The following is a 26,187-nucleotide window of genomic DNA, read 5'->3' as shown; positions in this document are numbered from 1 at the left end:
GCAGGACTTGAATTCAGAGCTAAGCTTTGCATTCTTTACACAAAAATTAATCTTTAAAAGGAGATTTGTTGTGCTCTTTTTATACAAGCCAATCCTGGCTTTCCAAATGGTCTGAAACAGAGAGAACAAATTATTTGCAATACTTTACAAAATGTTTATTGGTTTTTAAAACCACTTAAAAAAATCTCAACATCAGTAAGCACTTTCAATACAAAAGAATGAAGAAAATCTTGCTGAAATGTCATGACAAATTTCATCAAACTACCATAAAGAGTCTGTACACAAACAATAACAACATGAGGGTATAGCAAAGGTAGGAAATAAAGACAAGGGGAACGGACAATTCTACCAAGTCAGAGAATAATACAGTCACGTTTCTCGCCTGCTTCTTCATTAAAGTAGAAATAGTAGTGCTTGTTCAAAAAAAAAAAAAAAACAGTTTACATACTTTTAAGAGGAAGGAAATAGTAATGTTAAAGACATTTTTTAAAAGAAAAGGAAAACAAATCATGTCACAAGTGAATTTTCTTGTTGGACAGAAATATTCATGTTACTGTAAATAAAGTCGTGACATATGTACAGTGATCGAATGCAAATTTACAATTTATTTTTTTATTTATTTTTTTTGTAAATGAACAGTGGATTATTTAAATGTTTTTAATTGAACATTTTAATTGCTTTCACTCATTTACATGTAAGCGCTTCTCAATGAGATCCTCAAAGGGCTCCTGAACATAAGCAAACCTTCTGACCCCCAAACTGACCCCACCCCCCCACCCAAACAGTAGCTCTTCAAAACATTATACTGGGGCTTCATGTATTGCACTGAAATTCTCAAACCCAAAGTTCCTCAATGAAATTAGTGCAATAAAAAGAAGAAGAACTTTGTGAATTTTCAGTTGTTACATTCCCAGTGTTAACTGTTTAACCCTGTGCAAAAAAAAAAAAAAAAAAAAAAAAAAAAATATGCAAAAACCACAACACATTTTAAAATCCATGCTATATTCTCACACAAAAGCACACTCTTCCGTGGGGGGAAAAATGGATGGAAGATAATTAATAAATGAGTGAGAAGATTGATTAATTATTTATTATAACAAGATGTTTTTTTTATAGAGGTGTTTTGTTATGTAAACTATTAATTGTAACAAAAACAAAACAAAAACTTTGTCAAAGACCACTGGTTCACTATCATCATAGTCATATTGTCAATATGAATGTTAGTCAAACTTGTAATACAGTGTCATTTTTTCCTTTTATAAATGGAGCTTATTTACAGAGCGTCACAACAAACAGAAATTCCATAGTGGACTTTCTTCCTCCCCTAAGAACTGTCCTGCTATAAATACCAGAAGCATGAAGTCTGACATGTCATGTTAATAAAAATCAAGCGCTACAGTGGTCGTATGCAAATGACACAATTTTGCATAAAACAAATTCCCTTTTCAACCCCACGATCTTGGCCCCATTTAAACCTGGGTGACATTTTCATAAATGCATTTTAAAACATGCATCTTAAAAACTGGGGTAAGAATTGAATTTGAAAGTGTTGATGCTAAAATGGTAGATTTTTTTCTCTATTTTTTCCTCAATATTACAAAACTTTGGTATGGATGTAAGGCTAAGATGGAATTCAATAACAACCACACTCAGCAACAAAGTGTATCTTAAGCTCTGCTATTCTGAAAGCAGACTACTAATCAAGTACTTCAACATGGTACAGTAATGTCTTCATACCAGCTTTCAAAGCGAGTGGGGGCAGGGGGCTATCTGATGATATTAGCACTGAGCTCATTTATTGGTAATGTGATCTGGGTATTTTCAGTTTCCTGATGTTTTTACAGCTGGTGCGATGCTTTGATTAAGGGGTAAAGGCTCTTTATTAGTGCATGTTATAAAGAAGTTCCTGAATGAAGTGCTCAAGTAGAAAACAGTCATTGAAAATGCCAAAACAAGGCATGTGCACGAGAGAATATATACTTCAATGAATCTCATTTATGCAATCTGCCAAATGACATTGGGGAAAATTAATACAGAGTCAGAAAAGTGGCTACTAATCTATTTTTTGTCCACATAAATGCATAGTTAACAATAAAACAAACATTTGGGATAGTTTGACAACAGTCCTATAACTTTTTTTTTTTTTTCACAACTATACTCTACTTTGGCATTTTGGTTTCACCAGTTACAATTACCCAACCAATTTCTTTCTACTTCTAATTCTTCCATTTTAAAACCATATTCAAATTGCAAATGCAATATAAAGGTGCCAGCTAGTGCAATAACCAGTGTCATGATTATTCATTGATTGGGTTTAAATTAAACCCAGCTTGTTCTGTTGGATAAAATCTGATTGATATCTTCCAATTTAGAGGTTGGGGAAACCTGAGATGCAGCTTAGGGGGTGAAAAAAACCCTACATGGGTCAATATTTTTACTTTTTAAAGTTTTTAAGTAAATTTAAATTCCAAAAGTGCACTCATTTATTCATTAAACGTAACAAGCAATTTTGTGCAAGAAGATGCATACTTCCCAATTGACATAGTGGTTGACAATAAGAATAAAGCTGCAAATGTAAATTGCTTACTGGCTCACGTTACAAATTTGAACATAGTGGCACATTTGTGTGCAATAAGTTATTACTTTGTAAACAGCGGCTGCAGGTATGAGCTGCTGTATTTCAATATTAAGCACCACCTTAAAGCTTTACATTGCTGATGGGATCTTCCCTTATTCTTTGTTTACTGAAAGACAATACAGATGTTCAACATGTTCTAAGCTGATTTTCTGCACATGGAAGCACCGATTTTGTTTACAGAGTGAAAAAGCTAATTAGATGAGGTACAGTACCTCATATAGCTGGTGTAACCTCAAAATACAAATATTTTTCTTTAAGATAAAGGGTTAAAAAGAAGTTATTTTCCAATCTTACATACAATGCCTTTTTACTGCAAAACGTTCAAAGGATTATATAAAAGTTGTGTAACTGAATGCACAAAACAGTGTAGAGGCATAAAAATGTCTCCGATGACTTTTTATGTAAAGCTCTGACGTGTTTTCTTGCAAAACTGGTGAGAAAGAGCGGGAAAAATGTGACAGACTTCTAGGTTAGGCTGTTTCTCACTAACCATAGAGACAAAGAACCAGCAATCTTGAGAGGGCAATCCTTTCTGTTAAGCCTGGCACTTCAATATGGACCTGTGTTGTGACGTCCAGGGGCTTATAGCAGTAGGTGCTGCACGACGAGACGAATACATACGTTGATGAGATTTCGAAAATACATATATAGAAACCTTTCCAAATAGCTAAACAACACAAAAACACAAATTAACCCAACATTTCCACTGTTGCCTGGTCTTTGCTCTCCAACCAGTCAAAGCCCGCAGAATTCACAGTCTCGCTGCATATCTGTTGAAAAAGTGGGTCGTTCTTCAGTTCTTCCAGTGTCGAGTCTTCATATTGTCCTTGCTGTTGACTGGGGTCAAAAAGAAGGTTGGTGTCCAATGTATTTAAGTCACTTATGCTACCGGTAAGCTCAGAGGTTAGTCGCATATCGCTGGGAAACTCTGAACTCCCAGCACGGAGCTCTGATCCTTGACCCACAAGCTGTGAGCCAGAATTCAAGCTTTCCTCATGTAAAAGATCTTTAACAGTTCTGTCTAAATCCAAGGGCTGCTGGTGCTGATGTTGTTGGAGGTTTTGCTGTAGAGGCAACAGCATGGCCTGACTCTGTTGTTCCTGCCCAAGGAACTGCCGTCTACCTAAGTGCTGCTGCTGCTGTTGTTGACGCGGCTGGTGCTCCCTTGAGGCTGATTGTGCTTGGCTTTCGTCTACAGAGAAGCTCATTGGCTCCTCTCTGGCATTTTTCATGAGGTAAGCAGGCTTCTGGGACTCAAAGGCTGATGAACAAGGCGAGATCAGAGCTTGGTGGCTGGCACTACCAGGAAAGCTGGGCGCTGTGGTGGTCTCTAGAATCTGGGTGAGATTCATGCGGGCAGTGTAGTTGGACGGCATGTTGTTGATTCCGATGCCACGCACAGAGTCATCTCCTTCGCCATCCATTTTGTTGATGAGGACATTGGTGATGTTTTTGGTATTCATCTGCTGGCCTGCTTGCATGGGTAGAACCTCAGACTGCATCATCACTGTGACTGGAACAGACTGACTCCTCTGTGCCATGCTGCTGATGCTTGCATCAGGGTCACTGTTAGAAAAGATGTTTAGCACTTCAGGTGTTACAGGTGAGTTGAAAGGAGAGACCACAGAGTGGGGAACATTGGGATTTTGGGTCCCGCTCAAGTTGCGCTGCCTGACTGCTGGGCTAACGCTGCGGCATCGAAATGTTCCGGACCCTGAGCTGGCCTTGTTGTCAAGGGGTGCTGGAACAGCAAAACCCTCTTTCTTGTTGAGGCTAGCCATGCTTGCCACTTGCTGTTGGACAGGCGAAATGGGTGTCAAGCGGCTGATATGAGTTTCATGATATCTGGGTTGCGACTGACAGGTCTGGCCCGGGATGGCAAAGGCGTGAGGCTTTCGAAAGTGGTCATCTACTAGGTCTCGGTAGCTGGGCAGAATGCTAATGCCATTGTTGGTGTTCCCACCACTGTTACTGTACCCACTGTTCATCCATTCCAGTTTAGTCTTATCTGGATGTGTGGCCATTGGTCTTTGCATGGGCTTGACAGGGCTTGAGGAGACGGTACTTCCATCATGGTATCCAGTGATACTGGAGTTAATAGGAGTAAAGGCAAAAGGGTTCCTGCATTCCACAGGGCTTGGTGGGATACTACTGCTGCAGTTGGAGTGGGGCGTGCCAATAGGTGTTTGTCGACTACTTCCAAGAGCGCTGTCGACCGGAGTGGTTGGGGCTAAGCACGAACAGGGGCTTTCGTGCATCATACCCTGACCACTTCCTATCATCTCAGAAGTGGGAGTAGGTGTAGGAGTGGGTGTTTGGATTGGGGTGCTGCTGCTATGAGCAGAGCTGTAATACAGGGTGTTGGTCTGGAGGGTAGACATCATGGTAGTCTGCATGGTTTGTTGCTGGCCTTGCAGTGCATTATCCACACAGTTGCTGAAATTTTGTATGCTATTGTTAATTTTCATCTGCTCTTCCATTTGTACAAGTTCCTCAACAATGCTATCCTGAGTCATGTCATCATCAAACGGAAAGTAGCTTAGGTTGGCCTGGGTTCTATAGTCACCCATTTGAGCCTGCTGGTTGGAAGGAGAGGCTTGAGCAATTGCAGGAAGGGGCTCCATCACTGGGGTGGACATTTGCTTTGGCTCAGACACCATTTGCGGGCCATAAACTTCCTGATGTTGTTGAGTAGCATCTTGCAGCTCACTATCCCAAAATACACTCTTCAGTTCATATGCTGCAGAAGAGTCAGACTGGTCTAGAAGCAAATCCTTTGAGTTTTTGGTTACTTGTTGTAGCAAAGCCTGACCTGGAGCGCTAACAGTTCGGGTGACCACAGCTCTACCTTCAACACCTGTTGAAGATCCTTCCCATCTCCCTTGGGAGATGCTTCGGGGTCTGCAAACAGTCTGAAACATGGTATTCCCCACTGAAGTATCCTGACCTGCTGTAGAGGTGACAGAAACTCTGTAATCCATTACTGATGAAGCTCCTTCCCATCTTCCCTGGGAGATGCTTTGAGGCCTACGAACTGTCTGGAAGCCAGAATTCCTGACTGGACATGCAGTAGCTTTGCCTGTGGCTGTGAGAGGTGCACTTTCTGTCTTTATAGGAGTGCTTGATCTTGGATTTTGCTTCGCCATTACATTCGACTTCAGTCCATCGGTTCCACCTGCTGGTAGCACAGAAATGTGGGCTTTTTTAACAGGTGTTGGGCTCAAATCAGTGCATAAGCCAGGTCTTTTGTGAGGGCTCTTGGATGCCAACACTGCATCTTTGGGTGATGTCACAACCGCATTACCACTGTTTGACTGAGTGCTACTTGTGTTCTGGTACAAAGTGCTTTCATTAGTGTTGGACATATTATTGCTGCCAGCAGACAGAGTTTTGACACTAAGGAGTGTCCTCTCACTGCATTTGGTCCCTGTTAGAGTGTCCAATCCCAGAGAGCCCTTGTCAAGAGGAGTGGGTACGCTAGCCGCTCTTGGTTTGAATATCCCTGACCGCTGTACACCACCAATGGTGTCCAGAGTGGTTGCCAGTCTACTTGTACCACCGTGCTCTTGACCACTTCCAATTATGGCTTCAGTATTTGTTTTAGTGTCGATGACAGGGGTCATGGATGTTGAGCGGCCTGACCTTGCCAAAACAGATGGCATTACAGCTATAGACCCACTGCGAACACGCGTAACTGGCTGTGGATCATCATTGAGGCTGGCAACTCCAGCAGATGCGGGTCTGACTTTGTTGCTGGCAGGGCTATCGGCTGGTGTGCTGGTCCCACTGCCATTAGAGCCTAGAGATATGGTCGTCATCTTGACTACATTGACCGAACTGACATGCGGAGTTGACATTACTGTCTTGATGGGGCTGTTGGTAATAAGCAATGTTGGTGAGCGCAGGGTTATGCCACTTGAGGCAGATGGCTTGGGCAGGATTTGGGCATACCGATGACGGGCTGACCGGTCACTTATCGGACTAGCCGAGATATTATGAGGTGTCTTGGGGCACTGCTTCACAGGCTGCACTGACTGGGTAACCACTTGAAAGTTTACAGGAAGAACTTTGCTGTCTGCAGCTCCCATGGGAACAGGGCTAGGAGACAACAACTGCCTGCTCCTCTGAACCTGCAGGAAATACAAAAAAAGGAGGAATGAGAAATATTAGTCAAAGAATAGGTGCCAATATAAATTAGGGATAGTTCACCCAAAAATTTAAACTCTGTCATTAATTACTCACCCTTATATCGTTCCAAATGCAAACACATCATTCATCTTCGGAACACATATTAAGATATTTTTGATGAAATCCGAGAGCTTTCTGACCCTCCATAGACTGCAACGCTACTGACATGTTCAAGCCCTAGAAAGTTCTGCAATCTTTAAAATGGTCCATGTGACATCAGTGGTTCAACTGTAATTTTATTTATGAGAATACTATTTGTGCGCAAAGAAAACTAAAATAACAACTTTATTCAAGAATTTCTTTTCTTCCCTGTCTGTCTTTGACATGCATTCATGACAGTACCACACATGCATGTGATGCTGCTAACGCAGGAGCTGGCATTCTAATATAGAACCCGGATGCACTGTGCCTTATTTGCAAGTGTCGTACTCTTGTGAATGCACATCAAAGACTGACAGGGAGAAGAAGAAATTGTTGAACAAAGTCATTATTTTTGTTTTCATCGTGTATTCTCTAAGTATTCTTGTAGTTTCATAAAAACTAAGTTTGAACCACTGATGTCACATGGACTATATTAACAATTTCCTTACTATGATTCTGTGTCTTGAACATGTCAGTTGTTGCTGTCTGTGCAGGGTCAGAATTATTTAATTTGTTTTTGAGGATGAAGGAAGGTCTTACAGGTTTGTAACAACTCAAGTGAGTGTATTTCATGACAGAATTTAAATTTTGGTGTGAACTATCTTACCCTTTAAAATGTAATTTGTTCATTTTTTTTCTTTTGTGTAAAAGTCATAGTTTACCGTGATAGGGCTGGAAACAGTTGCAACCACAATCCCAATAGGTTGAGGTGAGAGAAGAGCAGGACTTCCACAGGGTATGCCTGTCCCTGCCCCAGGAGTTATGCCCCCATCTGCCCTCCTGGCCTGAGCTTCACCAGGGAGTGGAGAATGCAGTTTCTGTTCTTGCTGCTTCTTCTGGATCTTCCTTTGTAGCTGCTGTTTGGCATCTACTGAGGGTGAGACCAGGGTTTTAACCTGAGGCTGGAATGAGTGCGCATCAGTTGTGGGAGCAAATGCAGATGACTGAATGGACAATTTTGCTCCTGTGGGGGGAAAAAAAAGAGAACTGATTATAGAATAATGACGACGTTAAAAATAATACATACATTTTTCTAAAACATGCCATTATTTTTGGCTTTGTCTGGTTGTTAGCCACAAGGTGGAGACATTTGCAAGATTAGGTACATGGAGTCAACTGCTGGGCTATAACAAGTTTACTGTACCTGAGGGGGAACCGGTCATCACAGTAAGAGCAGCCACAGACTTAGTTCCAATATAGTGGCTGTTCAAAAGAAATCGAGCCAGATCCTCAACGCTGTCAAACTGCCGACTCAGCACTTTCTGTGCCCACTCGCACACCAACCCACATGCGGCCATGCGCACCTCATCTTCTGCACTGGACAGTTGACCAGTAGGTTCAAACACTTCACACTGACAATGAAAAGTGAATCAACAGTTTTCAATAGAACAGATAATATTCTAGACTTTCACACATGCCATTGTTTGAGTGATATCTAAAATAAGAGATAAAACAATTGCAGCTAGAGAAAGCAAATAACAACTGCAGCTAAAGAAAGCAAGTAAGAAAGATACATAATAACTAAATGAAAAAGAAGAGTAGTAACTTACCCCATCACCTGATTTGTGAAGATCTAGGTTGGGAAGAGATGGCATGTGTACAAAAGCCTTCTTCCTAAGTCCACTATAGCAATACATTCACAGAAGTCAAGGAAGTACAACTGTCCATCAAAAAGGTATGTGGATGTCCACATATCAAACAATGTATTGGATCCATTTGGCACAAAGCAAATAACATAATGTTTGTTAATGGTATGGAATTAAAATATTAATTTTGTTTAATCAATGTTAATATGTAAAAAGCACAACTGAGGCCAAGGCAGTGCCATAAGCCATGCAACAAGTAAAGACTATGACACGCCAAACCAAAAATACAACATCATTTACTGTTAACCCATCTACTCTCTTGGGTATGAAAAGAGACCGCATGCAGGTCTATAGTGGGTTTCCAGCTCATGAACTTCTACCATACCTTTAACCTCATTCCTTTACCGAGCATCTCATAGAGCTCAGAATGGAAGCTGACAAATTGCCAGTTTTTGTTCTTAGATGCACACTGTGTATGGCATTACATCAAACATGATGTTCACAAACCAAAAAGGTATGACTACTGCAGTGCTGAATGGAAAAAATAATCACTAAAAAAGCCCTTATTCACTTCTCTAGTATAAGAAAATACAAGAGCTTTCTTAGGCATTAAAGTAGATGAGGATTGGGTTTCCGTTGCAGTGGCAACCGTCAATAACAAGCATGGTTTATTTCAGTGACGCACCACTCTGAAATTAAAAATATAATTCACACTCACAAATGCACTTTTAACCCTGCCTTACTTAAAACCAAAATAACCATGTTACACAACATCATTTCTGAGATTTGTCGCAACAGCTAAAGATATGTTGTTATGTTGCTTACTCTAATGATATTTTCTAACAAAACTATGAAATAAGAAGATTCATTTATTTCCATATCACCTATTAAAAGCATCACGGTAAAATCTAGAAAAATATAAAATTTTATTTTTTCAATAAATTGGATTTTTTTTTTCTAATTATGTTACCTAAGATAATAAGACTTTAGCCTGTTCTACCTAATGCAGTGCAATAGAGAAATGATCTCCACTGCAAGGCTGTACAAAAATGAATGGACACTTTGCTGAATGTCTTTTCAAGATCAAGCATTTGGCAGCCAAAAGTGAAGGGGTTTGCTATACAGGAGGAGGAGGAAGTTTTATTTGATTCAATTTCTGATCTATATATAGCGCCTACATGAATTACAGCAACAGATGTTTTAGTACACAGAGTTCAGGGACAGGAACGTGTATATGTGTGTGTCTGCTTTGGGGGGCTGGAAAGAAGAAGGGGGATGGGATTGTTACAAAAATTTCCACTGAAGGATATTTGGATTTGCCTCGCATGCCAAGTCGACGTGCCTTCATGTTGGGAAAGACGTTCTTCATGATCTTTCCAAAGTCTGCAGCACTGAGAGCGTGATACCCCAGGCTATCACAGTAGCTCCTGTGAGGCACACACATTTAAAAAAATCTATTATAATTTGCACAGAGACCACAAAGAATCTCAAGCTCTGTGTAAAACAACTTGTTCAAGTACATTATACATACACATATTCCATCTCTTTAAGAGGATTGAGTTTTAAGTGAATGGAGAAAGCAAGATGGCACAGGATTCCTAACTTACTTGTACTCATCGTAGACTTCTTGTTTAGGCAGCGAGGTTTCAGGATGCTCCTCAAGGTGGTTGCGAATCCAGCTAAATGCATGCAACTGCTGGGTACGACTTGATGACATGGAGCTCTGCTCACTGAGAGGAAAGCATTTGACAATACAATTTGAATGAATGTACAGTTGGTAGCCACAGATACTGTTTTGCAGCTGTGTTTCTCCTACCATTAGCAAAATGCAATATGATAAAAGCATTACTGAAGGGTTGCATTGCCCTGAATTTGCACTTGATTTTGCCTGAATGTAATTTAGTAGAACACGGTAAAGAGCACTTACTTTTTCTCATTGCCACTGCTGGGTCCAGAAGGCAACTTCAGATAGAGGTAGAGTTTTTCAATGTCTGTAAGATTCTCCACATCTTGCTGCAAAGCAACAGAAACACAGATGATGTGTGCTCAGTATTAAGAATTTATAATGTCATGCATGTTTCAAGAATATGAAATGTGACCCTCTCTGTGAAATCCAGGCTGAAGTCTAAAAATCTAATTATGAGATAACAAGCATCAAAGTTTGATTTCAACCATTAATTTCATCTTTGACATTGCCTTGCTCAGTCAATATCAAAGATATAAAGGTTACATTTTCACAGAATGCTCTTTACCTTATGAAGGATGATTTTATGTAGAAAACAGTAAATCACAAAAAAATGACTTTAGTTCTGTTTTCACAGAGAGGGTCACAAATGTCAAGCATCTACAGTCCTCACTGTCAAACTTAGAAGTGTAAGAAAGTAAGATAAATCATGAAACAAAAGTGATATGACAGCATTTTACTTCCTAGTCACACTGAAAACAAGCTTTCGGCTGCAGTGAAAAACTGTCTTTAGAAACACATTATGTTCTGAAGATAAAATGAACAAATTCACAATTTTATGTATTTACTCCTAAACAACATTTTTGAAAAAATGTAAAAGTTTAACTGTGCACAAGTTTGATCAGACTAAATAATAATAAAAAAAATAAACATTTTTTAAACATTTAGGGTCTGTACAGTTTTTGGCAATTTTTCCATGTTTTTGAAAGAGGTCCATTATGTTCAGTAAAAAATATAGCAAAAACAGTAATATTGTGAAATACTTTTAGAATTTCAAATGAATGTTTTCTATTTGAATTCATTTTAAATCATAATGTATTCCTGTGATGGCAAAGCTGCATTTTCAGCAGTCATTAATCCAGTCTTCAGTGTCACATGATCCTTCAGAAATCATTCTAATATGCTCACTTGGTGCTCAAGAAACATTTCTTCTTATTATAAATGTTAAAAACAGTTGTGGTGCTTAATATTTTTGTGGAAACTGACATTTTTAAGGATTCTTTGATGAATAGAAAGCTCACAAGAAAAGCATTTATTTTAAATATAGTTGTGGTGCTTAATATTTTTGTGTTATTTTTTTTATGACACTTTTGATCAATTTAATGCATTCCTTGCCAAATAAAAGTGTTTTCTTGTTTTGTTTAATTTAAATTCTGCCCGAGTAGAGAGCAGCAGACACGAGTCTCTCCCTCCAGGCGCTGCTTCCCATCTTCACTTACCCGCTCTTTCTTTTCTAAAGCACTCAAAACATAAATTGGATAGAAATATTAAAGTGATTTTTGACAGGTTTTCTGCACCTGGCAACCATCATGAAACTACATGCAATATTAAAACTCAGAGGCATTTATTCAGCAAGCTGGGCTGAGACCTGCAAATTAAAATAAACAGACTTCAATAGGATTGTGCGGCATAACCCTAAACAGGAAGTCATCCAAGGTAAAAATAATCCTGAAGAATACCTAATCCCTCAGCGATCAGAGCAGTCGGTTAAGCCAGCATAAACAAGCCTTTGTTTTCATGGTGTCTCCCTGTGGGAGTAATGGAAGTGGGGATCTTCAAAAGTCCCACAACACAACTACACCAACAATTAGTCCACTTTATCTCCTTGGGTTAAGGGTCATGTCAAAATAAACAATACCGACACACAGAGCTTATGAAACTTGGGGAAAGACTGTCAGGAAATGCACCTGTCACCTAAACACTCTTCATCAGTGATGGCATCATCACTCGCTGATTCTCCCGCCCTCCCCTTTCCGTCAAATTCTAAGAATAGTTGTGTCTCTTTCTGTCTTTTCTATTCGTCTCTTCGTTGCTAAGGGAAAGATGGCTAGCAAATAGCTAAAGTTATCAACCACTGAGCACTGTTAGAGTTAACATTAAGTAAAAATGGCATGAGAATCCAGACGTCTCGGAGCCAAGTGAACAACCCTATTTAAGAGAGGACTTGGGTGACTTAAGGGTGGACAAAAATAAGCATGTGGAAAACAAAAACATTAACACATACGCTACTGTGGAAAAGAGTTGGGTCGGTAAACGTGTATTATTAAAAACAAAAACTGTTGAAAACAGTTGTGGTAAAGTATGATAAATACTTGATATTTCTGTGAAAACTGTGATATAGCCTATTTCTCTTTTGTTTAGGATTCTTTGATGAATAAAAAAAAATATAAGAACTAGAGATTATAAATGCCTTTTCTGACACCTCTGATCCATTTAATGCTGAATGAACGTATTAATTTCCTTCCATAAATTATTTTACTGATCCCAAACTTTTGAACAGTAGCATACAAGCCAAACTGGACATTTGGACAATACATATTTATGATGCCTGTAGAGACTAAAATAAGGTCTCTTGGACATATGAATTATATACATATTGATTTTGGAACAGCTTTTTTCAACCTGCAATTTATTCATTAGTCTCAACACTGAGATGAGGAAGACACTGGCAATCAGGTCATGACAAAGCTTGGAAGAACCTGTAGCTCATCATCACTAAGCTCATTCATGCAGGTGTAATGTCCCCTGGGTAGTGTGCAGACCCCTTACTCAGCACTACAGAGCCTACTAGACATGCTTGAATAACTCATGCATTATTCAGATGGACTGAACCCAGTTCTTACTGACAAGCCTACAGAATTTTCACAAGCAAATTATTCCAGGCCTGGATGCTGGAACAATTCAATACTGGCACAAAGTGATGATTCAGTAACAGCCAGGCCTTCAAACCCTGAATGAACAGTGAGTGAATATAATGAACTGAATTATTGTATTGTATCTCCAGCATTTTACATTGACTGCTTCAAGGCACAGTTCACCCAAAAACGATTCAGCATCATTTACTCACCCTCAGGTTGTTCCAAACCTATATAGCTTTGTCTAATGTTGAACAGAAAAGAAAATATTTTTTAAAATGTCTCAAAATATTTTCCTTTGTGTTCCATGAAAGAAAGAAAGTCATACCAATTTGGAATAAACAATTTTAAACTTTTATTCTTGGGTTAACTATCCCGTTTAAATATTAACCAGTAAAATAAATCAGACCTGTAACCTTGTTTGTTTAAAACAAACCTTAAAGGGTTAGTTCACCCAAAAATTCTGTCATTAATTATTCACCCTCATGTCGTTCCAAACCTGTAAGGCCTTCGTTCATCTTCTGAACACAAATTAAGATATGTTTGATGAAATCAGAGAGCTATCTGACCCTCCATAGACAGCAACGCAACTGAAATGTTCCCAGGTCCAGAAACGTAGTAAATACATCGGTAAAACAGTCCATGTGACATCAATGGCTCAACTTCGGTTTTGCGATGCTACAAGAAAACTTTTTTTGTTCAAAGAAAACAAAAATAACAATTTACTCAACCATTCTTCTCCCCCGAGCTACGCATGTTTTGCATACGCATGTTTTGCCCTAAGTGTAAACAATGCTTATTACAGAGATTAGGTTCATGTGCACACTTTCCCCCCGAACGTAAACAACGCTGATTACGTCCAAAACATTCTGGGGTACTCTCCAAAATGGCGGAAGACGTAACTCGGGGGAGAAGAATGGTTGAGTAAATTATGTTATTTTTGTTTTCTTTGCGTAAAAAAAAGTATTCTCGTAGCATCACAAGTTGAAGTTGAGCCACTGATGTCACATGGACTGTTTTACCGATGTATTTACTACGTTTCTGAACCTGGGGAACATTTCAGTCTATGGAGGGTCAGATACCTCTCCATTTTCTTAAAAAATATCTTAATTTGTGTTCCAAAGATGAACGAAGGTCTTACAGGTTTGTAACGACATGTGGGTGAGTAATTAATGACAGAATTTTCATTTTGGGGTGAACTAACCCTTTAAACACACAAAAAAATATCTAAATATACCCTCCTAGAGTTAAATGTTCATTTAATTAAACCAGGCTTTGTTTGCTCTGAATTTCTTGGTTGACAAAAATTGCCAAAAATTATGACAGAATGTTGAACATTTTGAAGCATTAGTTTTTTTTTTTTTGAGTGACATGGTTAGCAAGATGTAAATGTGAGGTAATAAGTGTTCAAAAGCAAGGCTTTGTGGGATACTACTATGGAATGAAAGTTTCAAGCGAGGAGGCTGATGCAAGACTCAGTGAGAGCTGGCAACATCCTGCAGAGGTCAACAGGGGCAGGCTAGGGGAGGAGGGACTGGAGAGGACAGACGAGGTGAGCAGCGGACACAGGGCACACCGCCTAATATCTGGAGAGGATTTTGTGTTTCTCTTTACCTTGAGGGGCCATTAACAAACCACTGTCACCTTCTTTTCCCCTCACATATCACCCCATATAACTCAAAACCTTATTGGCTGCAGCCCTACATCACCTGATGGGAACCTCCTCAATAATGCATAACTTGTCCACAAATTACAAACATCCGCACTGACAAACCCAATGTTTTACGCAGCCCTCACTCAAATATATGATAACCAAGGACTGCTTCACACTTTAACTTTGCTGACAATTATATTACAATAAATTGCAAAAAGAATTATCTCATGCTCACCAAGGCTGGATTTATTTGCTCAAAATCCAGTAATTTTAAATAACGGTATTCTATTTTAATAAATTTTATAAAAATGTATTCTTGTGATGGTAAAGATGGATTTTCAGCAGCCATTACTCCTTGGCGTTCAAGAAACGTTTCTTATTATTGTCAATGTTGAAAACATTCACTAATGTGGAAACTTAACTGTTGAGATTCTACCGCACTTGATCTCCCCGCTATAAACAATGCAGGGTATGTCGCATGCAGCGAAAAATGACATTTACTTTTCAAAGCCCACTGTTACAAAAGTCCCGAAGATGTGAGGATGAATGTGAGCTTGGACGTGGCCAGAAAGACTAATAAGATGGGTGCACAAGAACACTGCTTCCATTCTGGACTCGGCCTTGTGATCTTTATGTGTGTCTCTGTCTCACAGTTTTCTCTATACTTTTTATTAGCTTCCCCATAATAGTTGTTGAAATAGAACCAATAGAACCAATTTTTTCAGAGGAGGGAGGGACTGCCTTCACCTTGGGTTTGTGTTTAACACACCTTGTGTAATTTATAATGCGACAGTCTACCTTATTAAAATGTCTTGAATCAAATATATTTAAATTAACCAATTAATACAATTTACTATGGTTTAAAGCACATTTTTGTATGTCTATTGTAATGTTTTATAAGATTTGTAACATAATATTAGATTATTAGATAAACCTCATAATTGTATGATTATTTTTGTTGGTGTTGTATATTCAGTGAATCAACATGTTTCATCATATTTTTCCATATCAAATACTCACCAAAATGCAATCCACCTTTGATTGTACGGTTTTGCTGCAAAAAAAGAGAAGAGAAAGAATCAGCATGACACAAGAGTAATTTGAGAAACATTCATAAAGCTGGATTTATTAATAAATCAGTGGCATTCAAAACATCTTTCCATCCTCTAACCGTCGGCCCTGTCTGGCTCAGACCAATATATCCTCACGAACACATGTGCTCATGCACAAAAAAAGTATCTTGCATTAATGTTCCATCACACGGGCCTCTATAAATATTCCTGCCAATCAGAACGTGTTGACCATCAGGATGTTTAAGGGACCGGAATGAACCAGTATGGAATCTATATACAGGTACAGTAGAGAAGGTCACATTTGCACTCGGGGTCATGTAAAGACACTTTCCATGTGATGGCTGTAGAATTATTTGAACCTTCAAAGAACAATCAATACATCCTGGGTACAGTCACAAGTCAATCTGAATTAAGGGTGAGATTTAATAAAAGACTCCTCAAAATGGTGAAATTTATCTGCTTAATTTCCTTCAAGTATTCCTTCACACACTGGCTGTACAACAAGACTGAGAGCCAAAACCAAAGCTTAGGCCTAATTGGCACAAGGATAACAGAGAGCAGGGCACTTTGAACAACAAATCAGAGTAATTACTGACTGGTTGTTCACATGACTAACTGCAGTTAAACATACAGATATAGCAAGTAATAAACATAAAAAACATTACTTTAATAATGGCAAAATAAATAAAAAAAACACACACACACAGTGCTTTGCAAAATTATTCATACCCCTTCATTCATTTCACATTTTATGTTGCAGCCTTATTTTAAACTGATTTAAAATTACTTTTTCCCACATCAATCTACACTCCATACACTATATTGACAAAGCAAAAACAGAACTGTCACAACTTAGTAAATTTATTACAAATAAAAAAAGACTAAAATGGGTACATTGCATAAGTATTCATACCCTTAACTCATTACTTAGCTGAATAACCTTAAAAGCTTCAAGTATTTTGGGTTTGATGCGACAAGCTTTGCTCATCAGCATTTGGCAATTATCTGCCATTCTTCTCCTCACCTCTTCACCTCTCAAGCTCTGTCAGGATGGATGAGGGCAGATGCACATTTTCAGGTTTCTCCAGAAATGTTTGATTGGGTTTAAGCTCAGGCTGTGGCTGGGCCACTCAAGGATTCACAGAGTTGTCTATAAACCACATAGAAGAGTGTCTATAAGCCACTCTTGCTGTGTGCTTAGGGTCATTGTCCTGTTGGAAGGTGAACCTTCTGCCCAGTCTGAGGTCTTGAATGCTCTGGACTGGGTTTTCATTAAGGCTATCTCAATATTTTGGTGCACTGAGCTTTTCTTCTACTCTGATGAGTCCCTCAGTCCCTGCTGCTGAAAAACAGCCCCACAGCATGAGGCTGCTACCAGCACACCTTACTTTTGGGATGCTACTCTGCAGGTGATGAGCAGTGCCTGGTTTCCTTCAAACACTGTGCTTAGAATTGACGTTCATAAGACCAGAGAATATTGTTTCTCAGTGTCTAAGGGTCCTTAAGGTGCTTTTTTGCAAATTTTCATGTCTCATCACTGAGGAGAGGATTGAGTTTAGCCACACTGGCATAAAGCACAGATCGGTGGAGTGTTGCAGTGATGTTTGTCCTTCTGTAGATTTCTCCTATCTCCACATATGATCATGGAGCTCAACTAGAGTGACCATCAGCTTCTTGGTCACCAGTCTAGACAAGGCCCTTCTGCATCAGTTGCTCAGCTTGACCAGGAGGCCAGCTCTGGGAAGAGTCCTGGTTGTTTCAAACATCTTCCATTATGGATAATGAAGGTTACATGATTCTGTGAACCCTCAATGAAGCAGAACTCTTCCTCAGATGTGTGGCTTGACACAAACCTGTTTCTGAGCTCTATAGGCAGTTATTTTGACCTCAGGGCTTGATTTTTGCCCTGATATGCATCTTCAGCTTTTAGACCTTTTATTATGACATGTGTGCCTTTCCAAATCATACCCATTTAATTGAATTTGCCACAGGTTAACTTCACTTGAAGTGTACTAATATCTACAAGCAATATGAATGCTCCTGAACTAAATTCCAGCTGTCCCAGATAAGGGTTTGAAGTTTTTCATTTTTAATAAATTTGCAAAGATGTTAAAAACCTTTTTTTATTTTTGCTTTACCATTATGGTGTTTGGAGTGTAGAATGATGTGGGGGGGGGGGGGGGGGGGGGGAGTAATTTAAAGCAATTTAACATAAGGCAGCAACATAAAACGTGAAATGTATGTTTATGCACTGTATGTATATGTATATATATATATATATATATACACACACACACACACACACACATATATAGTATAATAAAAATCTAAATCAAAGTTTACCTGAAGGCTACATGTCACTGATCAACAATTATTAACCCTCATAATACATAACTTTCTCTGAAAAAAGTGTAAACAAGTAAAGGAAACATCTGCTTTAAACTGAAGGACCAGCAATGTTCTTTAGCAGCATGTCAGTCAGTTGCACTAAACTGAAGATGTCTGTACTGAAGGATTTAGGAAGGATTTATTTGACAAAGATGTGCAGTTTGGTATTAATTAGCTGCTGAAACAGAAACCCACCTCTTGTCTGTATAACTTTTGAACATTTTATTTTGTCAAAACCAAATAATCTGCAAATGAGGTTTAAACAGGTAGATACAATTGAACATTTAAATCCAGCAACATTTGTAACATGAATTAAGGTATTGACAAACTTATGGACAGGCAACCCTCGACAATTTTGCTATTCAATCACATCACAAGATAAATCACAGTTTGGCAAGACATAAAACATATGTACACAACCTATGATTGTAAGAAGCAGTGGCAACACGGGCCCACATCTCTCCTGCACTGGTCCCGAACCATCAGACCATACTTACTGTCGAGTCCTGATTTGCCAATCACATACAATGGCTTTTAATTATAGGCTATCCAATCAGGCAGCGTGTTGTTCCAACATTCTGACTTCTTAATCCCATATAAAACCTTTCAGGCTTATGCCAGGGGCCAAAGCCAAGCAGCATGTGTGTTTTTAGAGAGTCAGTCATATGACTGTGCCTAAGAGCAAGTAAGAGGTCAGGGAACTAATGAACTGTTACTAGGTGAGTTGCAGTTTGCTCCCACGTGGCTTCAGGCCAGGTAACTCTCATTAAACTGTAACTAGGTAGTCGTGAAGCAGATAAAGGATCACACAACTGTTGTCAAGGCAGGCAGTAAAAACAGGATTTCCCTTTAATGTCACTTCCTGCAGCAACAACAAGCCGACACCTGATTGGGACTTACTTAATAAGCTAAACATGCAATCATCTACAGCAAAGTTTAACTCTCTTAGTCTGGTGTTCACCTGATAGACCTGAAATGGCCCTAATTTAGACAGCAGCCAGCCATAAGTGCACTGTAATATTATTTGTCATGCATGGCATAAAGCATATCTGGAAATGTTTGTGTGATAAGTGGGTTGCCGAAATTCCACATGCATTGCATCAATTGGTATGTATTCCATGCACAGTCAAGCAAAAAAACATAGTCCGGCCCAGTCCATTCATAATAAGTTGTTAGTGTAAATGAACCACAAAACATTAGAAGACAGAAGAAATACACTATTTGGTGTCCTATGTTATGCTGTGCATAACTCCTATAATTTCCATGATACAGAAAATGAGGACGGATTTGCAGAATAAAATCATTAAACACAATATACTGTATAACTTTGACTGTCAAAGAATTTAGCAAATTTTGGATTAGTAAACCTAAAGTAAAGCTTTACAATTTATTCAAATTGTGATATGGACTGGTGTCTGTTATTATTAAATCAATTAACATATGTAGTCAACTTGTTTTATGTGTATAAGAGTGAATGAGCAGAGCAGTTTTATCTACTACAGAATGCACTGCAGTTATATCAGTTCATTTCATGAGCATTTTACCATTTCATTTGGTAAAAACTATCATAAAATACAATCAGAAACTCAAAGATCTTCATGACAAACCATCCAAATAAGTTGAACTTAAAGGGGTCTTATGCTTGAACTTATGCTTTTTCACTTTTTCAACTTTAGTTAGTCTGTAATGTTGCTGTTCAAAGCTCAAAGTCCAGTTCAAAATGAGATATTTTATTTAACAGAAATCACTTTTCAAAAACTACAATGAACGACTGGTTTGGACTACAACGCATATTTTCCGGGATTTGTGATATCACAAAGATCGACGAATGGGACGAGACCTGGTTGAGCTGCACTAGAGAAGGCAATGAGTGTTATCACAATGTCGGAGAAGCGCTAGTTTTCCTAAGGCAGACGAACTTAGAGTGGCTACAATCATCCGGGTTTAAATCGGGCTCAAATTGATTTGATTTTGATGCAATATTTACACTGAAGCAGGCAGGCCGGCTATGGTAAGAGGCAGGACATTTCCCGAACAGGCGCCGAGTGCTGCCAATCACAACACACACTGGCCCAGCTAACCAATCACAGCACATTTCGTATTTCAGAAGGCGGGCCTTCATTTGATACAGGAAGTATTCCAGACGTTCATGCCAGACTGGGGAGAGAGGTGTTGTAATAATGTAAAATATGTGAAAAATAATGTGTTTTTCGAACAACCTAGTATGAGAACCTGTTCTAGTACACCCCCAACACAAAATCAAGACTTTGTAAAAGAGCATAATAGGACCCCTTTAAAGAAACTGACACAAATATATTACTAATAGAGTAAAATGTATTACTACTACAAATATTGAGTAATAAATTATCAATAAATTAAACCTTTATCACGCAATCAATTCATTTACCTCTTGTTGGGCATGATTAATTTGACAAAAATGCAATGTTTTGTTGTAAAGGGACTCTTGCATTTTCATTTTATTACATTTTAAAAGATTGATACATTTTTTTAAGTTTTATGAATTCATTTGATTACTGAATTTAATTCTTGAATTTGTAACGAATCAAAAAAAAAAAATCAAGAAAAATGTAAAGAAATTTGGACAAATAAAATTGAATGACTTAAGAGGAACTTCAGAATTTTCATTTTTGGGTGATCTATCCCTTTAAGTGCCATTAATGATAGAGAATTTAAGTTTAATATACATGTCTGATTACTTTTTTCATGATCAGTCTTTAGTGTGATTTTTCAGCATGTGTGCACATCCCTTGCACTTGAATTTGGGACCAGAGAGGGAGTTGTGAGGGGTCAACAGCCTCTTAATGACAACATGGATTAACTATACCACCACTTTTATCCCATTCAATCATCACTCTGTATGAACCATGAACTATAATTTTACATACAGCTACATGAAGCAAATACATATACATTTATTTATACGAAACACAACTTAAAATCAAGTCATTTAAGGTTTGTTTTTTCCTGTAAACAGTGGCCTGATTTAAGCCACAGACTTTTATCCTGTCGGTCACTGCCCCTCCCCCTAAGATCCCCTCCTCCAGCTGGCCGCATGTGCTCTGATCATAACAGAAACGTAAACAACTGCCTGAGAGAGAGACAGAGAGAGAGAGAGAGAGAGAGACAGAGACAGACAGAGAGTGGTGGGGGTGGAAGGTGAGAGGTCACTGTGTCACTGGTTGGAAGGGATAGTTGTGGAGATTGTCCTGGGAAGAGAGCAGAGGCCTGTGAGCTTCACGGCTAATTCCACATGAGCTGAGTGCTGACTCGAGAACAGCCAGACATCACAACAGAGACTAACAGTACTGCTGGTCAGCGTGACCTACATGTGTGATATTTGTGTGTCAGTGTGTGTGTGAGAGAGATTGAGGATGAGAAAGCTCTCTCTCTCTCTCACGGACAGACAGAAAACTCCACTGAACCAGCTGAACTAAGCTACTACTGTGCTGCATCTCATAACCTCATGTGTGCACTAATACACACACAACTAACAAACACAACTCAAGCCATCAGCACTGAGCACACAATCATGCTACACTTAAACGGGAGTAATTTAGGTGTATGATACAGGCACAATATAATTAAATTAAAGATGAATAATCAGTAAAGCGATATTTAAATAGAGTCTCCTTTATTTTATTTGACACATCCAAATATTTGAGGCACAAACGAGTATCACTGGCAGCATGCTAAAGCTATTAGCACTAAGAGTGCTGCTAACAGCAGAAAACTTGAGCATGGCAGGCTTCCTTCCAGCTGCTCCTCTAACAGGAACTGTCTGGCTTCCCAGACCGCTGTGAGCAGAGAGGTGATCTAAGGTCTCAAACACATGGCTGCTAAATTACTGATATCTTAATATCACAGAGAGGGAAAAGATAGAATTTAGAGCATGCGTACTAGAAAGTTATCCCACTCTTTAGTTAGTTGTTGAAAATGCCGGGGTGCCAGCAGGATTTCTGTCATTTGGGTTGAAGGTTTGGGGTCGTTTTGTCAAGTTTCAAGGGTGGCTACCTTTAAGAACCTTACTCTAGTCTTCATTGTCACACGATCCTTCAGAAATCATTCTTACATGATAACTTGATGCCCAAGTAATATTTCTTATTTCATCTTTATATTTTTGTGGAAAAACATTTTTCCATTGATTTTATTTTTATTCAAGACATAGATTCTTTGATGAAAAGTAAGTTCAAAAGAACAGCATAGAAATAGAAATCTTTTGTAATTTTATAAATTACTTTGCTGCCAATTTTGAACAATTTAATGCACCCTTGCTGAATAAAAGTGTTGTTTTCTTACAAAAATAAATACATAAATGCATTAAAAATCTTTTACCTGTGTGCAAATGTAAAAATAGGCTACTTGCAAAACCTAACACATTCTAAGTAATTCGAAGAAATACAGAGGAAATGCTATGATACATGCTATGATTACTAGTTTGCTGAATGTCTTCTCAAACAGGAAAACTGTAAACTTCATTGGGTATTTTGCAGACCTAATAGAATGTTTATGCAGCAAAACCACAGACATAGATCCTTCCATTGTTTGAGCAGTGGCCTAGATGTAGGCTAAACCAAAACAGAATCGTCTAACAGCACCAAAGCAGCAGTTGTGAGCCATTCTCAGAGACTGCAGTTTGGTAAAAACAGCTGGGCTTTTTGCCAGCAGTGCTATGGCTCATTTTCATTGCTCTTTGAAGGTGATTACCACCATTGTGTTTGGATCTCTTCCCCTCCTCCCAATTTCATCCAATTTCCTTTCATATGTAGATGAACAAAGATCCACACTGATGCACATGCACATATACATGAACATCCATGTAAAAATAAGGCACCAAATTCACCCCCGTCCAAACTCAGGCTAGTCAATTTAAGGTCTGTTGTTAATCTAGAATTACCTGACAGATTTTGCACAAACCAAATGAACTCTGAAAATAAGCTCAAACAGCTAAATCAAAATATTGAATTACAGCTCATTCTAAAACAACCCCCTCTGCTGGTCTGTTGCTAAAAGCAAATTATTTTCCCCTAACAGTAACAGGCGAGATTCTAGTGATTTGTCGTCTACCTTCATTTCAGTAGGTATTGATTCAGTAAGAAGTATTTATGCATTAGTCATCTCCAATATCAATGTATAAATTACAAGATATTCCCATTAGTGACAAACTTTACTATTGGCAAATCGCAATCTCTTTTCCACAAGGTTTGCCAGCACCAGTGCCAAATACCCGGTTCTTTTCCACAGAGACCATCCCATGTGCCAACCTGCATGCCAAATGCAGACGGGGGTATCAGCTATCACATCGACAGAGCTAACCTTTAGAGCTCTCCTCAGAGTGAAGGGCAAGTAGCACAGGCTGAGAAGTCCACTCATCACATGCGTGTCTGCTCAAATGGTCAATCCATTCAACAGTACTTAGAGCTATAATAAACAGCAGAATTCGAGTGTGAATGATGCACAACTTCAGGTTAAAAATTCCAGACTTCAGTCAAATTCATAACGGAGAGAAATACAGCAACTTAAATCAATAATAACAATCATAACATGTTGTGATTGGAAAAGTAAAATAACTATCAGTTTTGAATACAAGAATCTATTCCAATAGTACCACTGAACAGTCTACTCTAGCACATTAAGAGCAGCTATATCGAGACAAAACTGCATTCAAAAAGTAAACACTGTTATTTAATGACTGGATTAATTGTTATTTATTTGTCATCCTAAAACAATCTACTTAAAGCTTCCCAGGAAATGACATTTAAGGTCAAAATGTCAACATGGTTTCATCACTCCACTGATTAGATGAATAAACTGATTTATGGATAATTCAATAAACAATGGAGTAATGAGGAATATGCTACATACAGGATTCCTACATCTTTTTACAAATTAATTTGCATAATTATTTTCTAGTTTCTTATAACAACTGGATAAGGACACATGCTGTACTTTGTAGCTTGCAAAACATTTCGAAATATTTAAATTTTCACTAATATTTCCATTTTTTTTCCGTGACCTTGGGAGCCCTGTGAAACTGAAGTTTTGAATACAAATTTCTTATGCGTGATGAAAATAACTGGGCCTTCATAATTACAAATGCTCAGCAGAAACGCCCATAATAAATGCTGCCATATATGTATGCAACTCTGCACGTATGTATCCATCTATTTGTGTGCGCATATATATATATATATATATATATATATATATATATATATATATATATATATATATATATATATATATATACAGACACAGACAGACACACACACACACACACAGTAAATACACGTGAGACTAAACAAATCTACGTCCCATACTGGAAGTACAGTACAGCCGCTGCTGCAGATGCATGTCGTTGAGAGCATGTCTCAACTTGCAAAAACAAGGGTGGTGGTGAGGGGGGTGGAGGCTGCAGAATAATCGCGTCAGCGTTTTTTATTTTCGCTGCCACAAGCAATGAGCACCAACAATGATCCATTCCAGGTAAAACTACTGACCCAAGACAAGACTAGGTTGAGTGACCATGCACACAGAAGCTATACATTGTCTTCACAATATTTACTTAGTAATACAAATGCGGGTTTAACGCATGCGCTGTTGCGCTATAAACATCATGAGCCATGGCTGCATGCTTCATGACGTCTTCATCATTAATAGCAGTAACTAAGCGCTTACCCGGTGAATTAAAACACTGTTTGGATAACCGCAAAACAAACTGAAAGATGAAGAAGATCAGCATAGGCATGCCTTTGCACACTGGCCGTTTAAACGCTGCGCCCGGCTGCTGCACGCGAGTTGTTTACCACCACAAGCGCGCGCCCCCTGAATCTGTTGAGAACGCGTGGTCGCGGGAAATCTTTCGCGCAATCCAAGACAGACATTTCACTTTCATAAAACAAAAGCAGCTCTATAAATAACGACTACACTATTCATGACAGTCAGGGCGAGTTACCCACCTCAGACTTCAACATGCATAATCTGGTCAGCCCAAAATATCGTTGTCCAGAGCAAACAACTTTAATAAGTTGACTTACCGTTCTTATAATAATGAAAGAAACTGAAATTGGTTGAATACATAGAGGTACTCTAATCGTGACACACTGTCAAGTGGAAACGAGGGACCATCTAGAATAGAGCTAATTAGGATGGAGAGCCTTCAGTTCCATTAACCCACACACATATATCCAGCGGCACTCAATTAAGGTTACTGGCCAATATTTCAGATTCTTACCAGATCGAGTTCTTTATTTTTAGCTGCAACGCATTCGCCTCAGCCCCTTGCAGTCCTTGAACCGCGGAAGGTAAAGCTGGTCCTACTCCAGCTTCAGACTGCTGCTGGTCTTCAGCCATCACGATGCGACTCCGTTGAGACGAGGATGGGGATCTAACAAGTAGGCCTTAACCTGAACCTGGAGAATGCTGCTTTCCTCCGTAAATAGTACATCACGATCACCGCCTGTTGACTTCACGGACAAATCGGACTCGACTCTAATAGATCACGTTGGTAATTCATGGCTTGTGGTTGCAGTTGAGGTCAGTAGCCCCGCGCGTGCATCAGGAGCAGGGGAACACTCGGAGCTGCCGCAGGTTCAGAGTCAGACACTACCTCCTCTCGCTCTCTGGCGACCGCTGGGGAACTGATGCTGCTGGGACCGCGCATGCGCACTGCGCGGCAGCGGAAACCCACACGAGGGAGCTGCAGCGAGTTCACGTAGTTCACAGTATAATCAGTCACTCTTGTCTGAAGCACAACTGGCTCTCAGTAAGGACTGATAATATCATTCTCATTGTTTTACAAGATTCCCACCATATTCAGTTGGTAGTGGGGTTTTTTTTTCATTTACGTTTAGTGTTCATCTTGGAGGTTGTGCTGGAATGCCCTTGAGATATTTTAGAGTT

At 39.0% G+C, this 26,187-nt stretch overlaps 1 protein-coding gene across 1 annotated transcript; it reads right to left on the bottom strand.

Moving 5' to 3' along the window:
- Positions 1–1,262: 1,262 nt before the first annotated feature.
- On the bottom strand, positions 1,263–26,000 carry rfx7a (regulatory factor X7a). Its single transcript, XM_042727822.1, has 9 exons — positions 25,520–26,000; positions 15,827–15,860; positions 10,481–10,566; positions 10,161–10,283; positions 9,864–9,980; positions 8,518–8,602; positions 8,112–8,319; positions 7,630–7,931; positions 1,263–6,768 (listed from the first exon to the last, which is right to left on the bottom strand). Exons 1-9 carry the CDS (start codon positions 25,636–25,638, stop codon positions 3,328–3,330), a joined length of 4,515 nt encoding a protein of 1,504 aa, XP_042583756.1. The 5' UTR covers positions 25,639–26,000; the 3' UTR covers positions 1,263–3,327.
- Positions 26,001–26,187: the final 187 nt, after the last annotated feature.

This window comes from Cyprinus carpio, chromosome B7 (assembly GCF_018340385.1).
Source record: "Cyprinus carpio isolate SPL01 chromosome B7, ASM1834038v1, whole genome shotgun sequence".
Taxonomy (NCBI): Eukaryota; Metazoa; Chordata; class Actinopteri; order Cypriniformes; family Cyprinidae; genus Cyprinus; species Cyprinus carpio.
The sequence above is the reverse complement of the archived record's forward strand: the minus strand, read 5'-3'. Positions and strand labels throughout refer to the sequence as shown.

Coding starts and splice junctions, on each gene's coding strand:
- rfx7a (XM_042727822.1), bottom strand. CDS start 25,638: ATGGCTGAAGACCAGCAGCAGTCTGAAGCTGGAGTAGGACCAGCTTTA. Junction 10,284..10,480: donor AGCAGTGGCAATGAGAAAAA/GTAAGTGCTCTT, acceptor CTTTCCTCTCAG/TGAGCAGAGCTCCATGTCAT. Junction 8,603..9,863: donor GGCATGCGAGGCAAATCCAA/ATATCCTTCAGT, acceptor ACTTCTGTGAAT/GTATTGCTATAGTGGACTTA.